This window comes from Glycine max, chromosome 15, assembly GCF_000004515.6.
Source record: "Glycine max cultivar Williams 82 chromosome 15, Glycine_max_v4.0, whole genome shotgun sequence".
NCBI classification, from domain to species: domain Eukaryota; kingdom Viridiplantae; phylum Streptophyta; class Magnoliopsida; order Fabales; family Fabaceae; genus Glycine; species Glycine max.
Genome location: NC_038251.2, coordinates 16,020,661 through 16,030,819, shown reverse-complemented (window position 1 = coordinate 16,030,819; position 10,159 = coordinate 16,020,661). Strand labels below are relative to the sequence as shown.

Sequence of the window (10,159 nt, the reverse complement as noted above, 5' to 3'; positions counted from 1 at the left end):
AAGAGAAAAAAGCAAAAAATTAAACATAAAAAATAAAAATATTCCTCTGGTCAGTTTAAAGAAAGAAAAACATCTCTTCTTGGGTCACTCAAATTTTTCTCTCTTCTCTGTGCATCATCACTTTGGAATTGCTTGGTTTCCACTTCTTTTTGTTCCTTCTGCTTCTGCAGGAGATTGACACACACTCACACACATATATATATTCTCTCTTCCTCTATTATGTGAAAGCCCAACATCATCCAGTTTTATGCAATTTTTCTGCTTTTGTATCTCTTTGCTCCATTCAAGGTCATGGACATTCTCTTCTGTTTTCACATGCATACACCTGTAATACATGTAATGTAACACACATAAGCATGATGAAATTTGCATGACCAAGTCTAAAGCAAGTTCTAGTCAATGCACTAGTGTTATCAAATTGTCATCCTCATTAGCATCTTCTCTGCCCAGAAGGCCAATTTCTACTTATATTTCAAATTATTTCTACCCCTAAAAGAGAAGGTCTTTAGTTTCTTCTACATTCTTTGTGAAAGGAAAAATCTAATTATGTCATATTTCTCCATTCCTGTTCAGCGAGTCTATGCTAATTGCTAAACATATATATTTCCAATGAGTGTTTTTTTTGTTGTCAAGCCAATAAGTACTTGGTTTGTATTCCATGGACCGTCCTTACCTATGGCCTAAATAAAGCTATTTTTGCAAATTGTGTTGCTTTGCTGCTGCTTGAAGATAACCTTGAGGTCTTTCCACCAAGGAGAGTCTAAACTGCAGTTCCTATGAGAAATCAAATCCCTCCAACCACCATATCTAGACAATAGAATTGTGGCCCACAACTGATTCTGATTATTTGCCAACTCCCACCCCCATTTAGCAAGCAAAGCCTCATTGAATTTAATCAAATCTTTGATCCCTAACCCACCTTTACTCTTAGGTAGGCAGACTATGTCCCACCTCACCCAAGGAATCTTAATGGAGTCTTGGAGGCTGCCCCATAAAAAATTCCTTTGTATAGATGTAATCTTTTGCACCACAAGCTTAGGAATCTTGAAGAAGGATAGCAAATAAATGGGTAAGGCTGTTAAGACTGAATTAATTAGGGTTATTCTACCCCCCATTGATAGATTTCTTTGCTTCCATTTTGTAAGTTTAGCCTCGCATTTGCTAATAATGGGCTGCCACACAGACCTATTTTTAGAGCTTACCCCTACAGGAATTCCAAGGTAAGAGAATGGAATATCCATTTGACTACAATTGAGAGAAGATGCTGCCTCCCTACACCAGTCCTCCGATTTGCCCAAACACCCAAATTTGCTCTTATTGTAGTTTATCTTAAGACCAGAGACCAATTCAAAGCTTTTCAGGATACACTTTAGAATTTTCCCCGTATCTTCTCCATATGCAATGGCCACCTTCACGATTTGAAATCAAATAGAGATTGGTTGGTGGTGCTTTCTCTTGTGTCCAGCAAATTCTTTGGAAGAACATGAAAATTTTAGATTTTAAAATATATAATATTTAAGTGAATTTTTTTTTTGCTTTTTTATATTTACAAAAAAATTATTTATTGATTGAAATTCAAAGTGAGGTCTACTTAATAACCTTCTCATGTGTAGAGATATTCATTTTAGTAGACATGTTTGTCACATGTGTTTCTACTTGATTAATTTATAATATGTAATTTCTATTTTTTAATGTGTTGATTAATAACAATGAAAATTTTATTTTTTTTATAGTTTTTAATTTTAATATACTTACAACAAGCAATATTAATATCATTAGAAACCCTCAATGAAAGACTGATTGAATTTTTTCGAAAAATATCATTTTTGTAGATATTTATTACAATTAATATATTTTTTCTATGATCAATTAATGTTGTATGATTATGTTAAGAAAAAAAAAATACTTATGTTACAAAATATAACAATTAGTATGTTTTTCTCTCGCAAGTAGAAGATACTGCTAATAAACACCTTTAGCAACTCATGTAACAAAATTACTAATGAAATATGAATTGTCTATTAAAGAATAAAAGATTAATTATTTTATTTTAAATAATATTTAATTTTAATAGTTTTCATATAATTTATTGTTATTTATATTTACATATTATTCAAAATATTATTATAAATTTTAAATATCATAAATTAATTAAATCATACAAGTGAAGGAAATTTACTATTTTGGCTTTTGATTTCTAATAAATATTTCATTTTTCTCTTCGGTCTCTAATGAATTTTTGGTTTACGCTGAGTCGTTACTAAAATAACAATTTTATATTTTATTTTTGATATTTTGTTTTAGTCTCTCATAAATTAGTTAATTTGTATTTACTCCATAATAAAATAATAAATTTTTTTTAGTGTCGACTAATAAAAAATAATTTTTTTTTATTAAGGAGTAAATACAAAATTTACTAATTTATTAGGAACTAAGAATAAGTGTTAAGGGTCAAAATAAAATTATTTTTTTCATTAAGAACTCAACGCAAAATACAAATTTATTAAAGAGTAAACGCAAAATCAGATATTTATCAGGAATCAAAAATATATTTAAGCCTACTATTTTTACTCACAGTCATTTAAAAATAGCTCTCCCACTAGATATATTCCTTACAACATTTTTAATATTATTTAAAATTATTTATTTCCCAATTATTAATAATTTAAATAATTGAAACAAAATATAGAATTTCAATTTGAAAATTTTTAGTTATTGAGGGGCATAAACAACGTAATACTTAATGATTTTCTTTATTATTGTTATTTATATATAAAAATTTATTTTGGTGAATAGCTCTAGTTTAAGCAAGAACTCCATTCTCTGGTATTTTAGGCAAAAAAAACCATTTGATTAGTGTACCGTCCAGATATGTCTTGACTAAGCATGATGTGGCACTTTATGAAGCTCCATCTGTGTTCAGAGCTTCAAGGACTGTGTACCATGGCACTCGGATATAACTCAGTCAATCCTGATGTGCCCCCTATCAGGCTCCATTGCCTCTATTGAGTGAACAGCTTGGGCCTTTGCATCATCTGGATATAGAATCCAACATGTTGTACTCAACCTCAACCCATCCCGTTGCACATTCACTTCTCTACCCCTCCAGCCTGATAAATGTTTCTGCCCTATTAAAAAAACAAATTGACCTCTAATTCCATATGAACAATAGGTTGATTTTCAACAATATCCCTAAGTCAATCAAACCAATACCTCCCACCAATTGATATCAGGATTGGTCACAATTTAAGATCCCATTAAATTTTCCATCAATATACCACCAGTTTAACCCCATCACATGGAACCTTCACCCTTTAGACTCAGGCTAGGCTAGTCCAAGCTCCCTTTCTGGGCTAATATGGTCAATGAGAGTTGTATGCTTCATTATCAATTCCTGAATACAGATGCAGAGCATTTCACCCCAAAACTGGTATAGTAGGATAGTAGATAGTGGAATAACCACTATTATGAAATTTATAGATATAAATTAAGTAATTTATATTACATTATATGCTTAATCATATTAAAAATTTACACAAATAGTTTCTTTTAATTTTTTTTTTGTCAGCAAACATAGATATGATATATTAATAATGAGTACCAGTGGTACTGAAGTTACAAATTTTAGGGGCCAGCTGGTTCCTATGATTATTAGTAGGAACAAAGCCAGCACCATAGCACCCTGCTACCTAACCCATGCTACAAAAGTCCAGCCCCCACACTCCCAAGCTAAGTACAGAAACCTAGTGTTACATTGGAAGACCATTGATTAAACTGAAGTGTAAAATCTTTCTCGTTGGACTTGAGCCATGACCAAAGTAAAAGCAGAGCATCATCCAAATGCTAGCTGTAATTTGTAGATGCCAAGATATGATGTTGTGATATCATATTCAATAAAGGAAAGCAAAATCTAAGTACATGTCAAATGAAACAGGGCAAGGGCATAGAGATTCCATCCAAATGCTAGGACAATAATTTCTACAATACAAATCAGATCATATTGGAACATTTCCATTTCAAAATTTACACTAATTTTTTTTTGGAGCCATTTCTTAATTATATATTCCTGTCTTGCAATGATGATTTCAGCTTTATATAGCTAGAAAGAATATGATGTAGTGAAGACCTTCTTCCATGATTTGAGCTTTATATATGACTGTTGGAACTCTGTCTTCACTGCTTTCTTTAGTAAATGCCTTGCAATTTAATTCTGTATCATATCAAGTTGATTGCCACAAATTATTTTCTACATATTACACAAATGTTTGTCATAGAAGCGGTTGATTGACCAAAGTGTTATTATTTTTCAGGCTGAATCAGGCACCAAAGAATCACCAAAGAACTCCTTTCATTATTTGCAGGTGTGTTTATTGTTTCTAGTAATAGTTTAAAATATGTTTTTGAAATTCCACAAATCACAAACATGTATGATGCCTGAAAACATGTATTCGTTTAATGCCTTCATATTCATGTCGTGTAATTGTTCTTTTGAGCTGTCTAGTATGATGTTTATTATGTCTTTTTGTGCCAATATCATACAATTACGAGAGTACCATAGGTACTATAGGAACAAGTATAAATTAACCCCAATTGTGGTTGAATTTGAGGATGGTATTGTGGACCAGCTACACCCCATAACTTAAGTACATGTATGCTGCACCTCTTGGAAGAGGTGTCAGCATTTACCCTTCCTTTGTTGTTTTTTTTTGCAAGGCAAAAATCAAATATATTATGTATAAAATTCAATACTAGGTGTACTGAAATATTCTACAATAAATCTCTTCATCTCCGCCTTTTTATGTCCTTACCCGACCACCCCCAGAACATGTATTGCAAGATGTTCAAATTTCTCGAGTCCCGTTCCATGCACACCATGTCATTGACCGCTAGAAGATGGCTAATGGAGTTGTCGTTCATGAGACAACCTGGTCTTGACCTCCACATGCAACTGCTACATATGGATGGTGTAGTCCCTGGTGTAGTCCTTCTCTGCACATTTTAACCAAGACCAAGTGTGGAACAAGGTATCATCGATAACCTTTTCAGGATCAAACGGCTGGTTCTTGAAAATCATAGCATTTCTATGATGCCAGACGAAGAAGGATAGAGCTAACCACAGAAATTTCCATCTGTTGTTTATACTAGCTTTGCTGTTCCATTGAGTGAATTGCAAAAAGTGGTTCTTTGGGTCTGTGGAAAAAGGACCCACTCTATTAACCCATCTCAAAGGCTCCCACCAAAGTCTCCTTGTCATTGTACAGTTGCAAATAAGATGTATGTGACCAGAATCAATCTCCTCTACAAAGTCAGCTGCCATTTGTATTTCATAGTCAAAAAAGTCTCTTCTCCAAGATAACTTCCATTCCCATCTGCCCTCCACAAATTCTCCCATAGAATTAATTAGAGAATTCTGCTGTTTACTTATTACATATAATTGGGGATACTTTCCTTGGATATTACAGTTGTCCTACAGCCATAAATCGTTCCGCAACCTAATATTGGACCCCGTACCCACCCTCCACTTTAAATTATCATTAAAGCAGTTATTGTGTTGCTGCTGAAAGATACTCTTTAAATCCTGCCACCATTGGGAAGTGAAATTTCTTCTACCACTAGAAATCAGCTACTTTGACATAGATTATTTTTCCCAAATTCAGCTGATTTGATTTTATAAATGTTTAAAAAATGATGTTGAATTTCAATTGCACCACTTTCGTCATTAAATTTCGATGTTGTCGTTTGTGCAGTTTTTCTTGATTTTTTCTTATAAGCATTGGTAATAGAGGCCAACAAACTGAAAAATGTCGAATCCCTTGAAACAGCCATGCACCATTTTTCTTGTTAGTATTGCTGGCCCAACTAACTGCAATTGCTAATGTGTTTTCCACTGCAGCGTTTTGTACAAAAGGTGCAGTTCTGGTGTGTTTTCTACTGCAATTGGTGCTCTATGCTTGTGATGCATGTCAAGTAACCCCTAAGCCACTAACGTTTGACATAGAAGGTGTAACATGGATCGAAGTTGGATGAACGCATCACGTATAACTGAAGAGTACGAGAATGGTGTTGAAGAGTTTTTGCTGTTTGCTCAAAGTAAAGCGCAACCTATGTGGGGAAAATTTTTTTGTCCATGTGTGAAGTGTGGAAATGGGAGGCGCCAAACAATTGATGACATAAGAACTCATCTTATTTGTGAGGGAATAATTCGTAGCTACACAAAGTGGATATGGCATGGGGAATCCCTCGATACAGCTGACATGTCACAGGCTGACGATGTTACTACAGACAGCGGAAATCCTATAGAAGAAATGATTCGCGATCTTGGGCAAGAGGGGTTTGAAGAGGCACATGCAGCGTTGTATGACAACATAGAAGTTGATTCAAAAATGCCTTTGTATTCCGGCTGCATATCTTTCACAAAATTGTCAGCTGTGTTAGCTCTGGTTAACTTGAAGGCTCGATTTGGGTGGAGTGACAAGAGTTTTAGTGAGTTGCTGATGTTGTTGACAAACATGCTTCCTGCTGATAACGTCTTGCCAAAGAATCACTACCAAGCAAAGAAGATTTTATGTCCAGTTGGGATGCAGTACGAAAAAATTCATGCATGTTGTAATGACTGCATTTTGTACAAAGATGATTTTGCTGAACTAGATTACTGCCCTGTGTGTGGGGTTTCTCGGTACAGACCGACCAACGGAGATTCTACTGTACTAGTCTCAGACGCGGACCGCCGTCCAGCAAAGGTGTGCTGGTATCTCCCAATAATACCAAGGTTTAAGCGGTTGTTTGCTAATGGGGAAGATGCAAAGAACCTTATATGGCATGCAAATACCAGAAAATCAGATGGATTGATGCGACATCCTGCAGATAGCCCGCAATGGAAGGAAATTGATCGTCTGTATCCTGAATTTGGGGTCGAGCCTAGAAATTTAAGGCTTGGTCTTGCAACGGACGGAATGAACCCATTTGGAACCTTAACTACTAACCATAGCTCGTGGCCCGTTTTGCTGTTCATTTATAATCTCCCTCCGTGGTTGTGCATGAAGCGAAAGTATGTTATGCTGAGTATGATGATAGCTGGTCCAAGACAACCAGGTAATGATATTGACGTATATCTAAGACCGTTAATTGACGATTTGCGGAAATTGTGGGATGAAGGGGTTGATGTATGGGACGCAAATTTGCAGCATGTTTCAAGTTGCGTGCAATGGTTTTTTGTACCATCAATGACTTTCCAGCCTACGGAAATTTAAGTGGATATAGTGTCAAAGGACATCACGCATGTCCTATATGTGAGCAGAATACAAGTTTCCGCCAACTTAAACATGGAAAGAAGACTGTGTATACTAGGCATCGAAGATTTCTCAAACAGTATCATCCGTATCGACGATTGAAGAAGGCATTCGATGGAAGTCAAGAACATGAAACCGCGCCAAATCCATTAACTGGCGATGAAGTATATCAGCGGGTCAAGGATGTCGTAAATATGTTCGGCAAGTCCCAAAAAAAACCATCATCCACTTCAAACATGTGGAAAAAGAAGTCTATTTTCTTTGATCTTCCGTACTGGTCCGATCATCATGTTAGGCATTGTATAGACGTCATGCATGTCGAGAAAAATGTTTGTGATTCTTTAATTGGGACCCTCCTAAACATTAAAGGCAAGACAAAGGATGGTTTCAAGTGTCGTCAAGACTTGGTTGACATGGGTATACGTCAGGTGTTGCATCCTATCTCAAAAGGTAACAGGACATATCTGCCCCCAGCCTGTTACACAATGTCAACAGCTGAAAAGAGAAGTTTTTGTGAATGCTTGCGTAATATCAAAGTCCCACAAGGCTACTCTTCAAACATCAAGAGTCTTGTGTCTGTGAATGAGCTTAAGTTGGTTGGCTTGAAATCACATGATTGTCATGTGTTAATGCAACAACTTTTGCCTGTTGCAATCCGCGGAACATTGCCTGAGAAGGTCCGTGTTGCAATCAGTCGCTTGTGTTTCATTTTTAATGCTATATGTGCCAAGGTCATTGACCCTAAACAGTTGGATGCTTTGGAAGATGAGGTTGTCGTTGTCCTTTTTCAAATGGAGATGTTTTTCCCTCCTTCATTTTTTGACATTATGGTACACTTAGTTGTTCATCTGGTAAGGGAAATAAGGTGTTGTGGTCCTACGTATTTTAGATGGATGTATCCAGTTGAGCGGTACATGAAGGTCTTAAAGGGTTATACGAAGAATCGACATCGACCAGAGGCCTCAATAGTGGAAAGATACGTTGCTGAAGAATGCATTGAGTTTGCCTCACAGTACATTGACTCGTTGAAACCTGTCGGTGTTCCTGCATCCCGGCATGACCAGCCAATAGCCGGCAAGGGTACTCGTGGATACAATGTTGTGACAATGACTAGACATGACGTGTCACAAGCACATTTGTATATATTAAACAACACAACAGACGTGTTTCTGTACATAGTGGCTCACAAAAAACATGTTAGAGATAGTCACCCCAAAATGAACATGATGAGGGTATTGCAAGAGCACAACAAAACTTTCATAAATTGGTTTAGACAAACAATACTTGCTGATAAAAGTGTTTCCAGACGACTGACATTGTTAGCCATTGGCCCAAATTTGAATGTCCCTACATGGAAGGGGTATGACATTAACAATTATTCATTCTACACAAAGTCCCAAGATGATAAAAGTTCGGTACAAAACAGTGGGGTCTATGTTGATGCTGATTCGGAGCACTTTTCCAGTACATCGGATAACAACCCCATTCAAGCATCCATGTCTTACTTTGGTGTCATTCAAGAAATTTGGGAGGTTGATTATACATCATTTAGAGTGCCTGTTTTTAAGTGTCAGTGGGTGAACGGGACAACGGGTGTGTTTCAAGATCCATTGGGATTTACTTTGGTAGACCTTAGTAAGGTGGCATATATAGACGAACCTTTCATTATGGCAGACAAGCCAGACAAGTTTTCTATGTACAAGATCCATGTAATTCAAGTTTGTCTGTGGCTCTGCAAGGAAGACCAAGTGGAATGAATTACCATAATGATGAGTCAACCCTTGACATTGGTCAAATGTCTGGTTTTTCAAAACAATTGCCTTCAATGAATGAAGCTGATGAAGTGGATGATGGACATGCAAATCGTGTAGATCATGATGAAGGTCTATGGGAAAACATCCCTACAGGCTGAGTGCGAAAGTAATGCTTTGTTTAATGTGTAAATATAATGATTATGTTAGTATTATGCCTTTGCTTTTGTTAATGTCTAAATGTAATCGTTAATATTAATTGTGTATTTTATTTACAGGATCATGGCCACAGATCCGACGTCTCCTCCATAGTCCGATGGTCAATCAGAGGCGACTTCCAAGAGGAGTAGAACAACGACACGGCTGAGAACATTGACATTAAGATCCGTGGATCAGCCCAGACCGGCTGTTTATGTGGATCCCGCTACCGGGAGAGCATCCGGACCGATGCGTGAAAAGTTCCACAGCTACCTAGGCGTAGTGGCGTGAGAAAAGGTTCCCATTATCCACAATAATTGGAAAGACGTACCTGAAACGCTAAAGGAGATTGTGTGGAATGACATTCTAGTAAGTCCTTCATACCAATTACAATATTTGAATTAAGAATCAATTTTTCTGTTAAAAACATAATTGACTATAACAAATAGTTGTCCTTTATAATCTCTACATGTGTTTCATGCCCTTTATTTTAAATGACTTGTCCTTTATTTGAACAGTTAATCACTATCCTAGACTCCTATATTTGTAAAGAACAGCACAAGGGCAGTTTTTATTTTAAACATGAATATTAGTTAGTTAGATGAGGTTGAGAACAAATATTGGCAGATCAAAGTTAGAGACCAGAACAAATCATGTGTATAATAAGTTCACAAATTTAAATTGATAACTTAAACAAATGAAAATTGGCATGGGTTTTGTGTTAGGGAGCAGGGGTAGTATTTTTATCCTTAAATACTTAATAGGGTAATACATATTATTTTTTATGCTAATGTAACCATAAGTTTGATTTTTATGTTATACTATTTTTGTATGGAATAAATTGATTTGTATCACTGTAAACATCCCAAATTTCCTAAAACTATGAAAATAGCTGCCTACCCACTTGCACCGCCAAATAAA

At 35.9% G+C, this 10,159-nt stretch overlaps 2 protein-coding genes across 2 annotated transcripts; one reads left to right on the top strand and one right to left on the bottom strand.

Annotated features, from left to right (window-relative positions):
- Positions 1-4,951: 4,951 nt before the first annotated feature.
- Positions 4,952-5,317, bottom strand: LOC121173529 (uncharacterized). Its single transcript, XM_041009577.1, has one exon. It carries the CDS (start codon positions 5,315-5,317, stop codon positions 4,952-4,954), a length of 366 nt encoding a protein of 121 aa, XP_040865511.1.
- A 691-nt stretch (positions 5,318-6,008) lies between these two features.
- LOC121173528 (uncharacterized) lies at positions 6,009-9,046 on the top strand. Its single transcript, XM_041009576.1, has 2 exons — positions 6,009-7,092; positions 7,185-9,046. Exons 1-2 carry the CDS (start codon positions 6,009-6,011, stop codon positions 9,044-9,046), a joined length of 2,946 nt encoding a protein of 981 aa, XP_040865510.1.
- Positions 9,047-10,159: the final 1,113 nt, after the last annotated feature.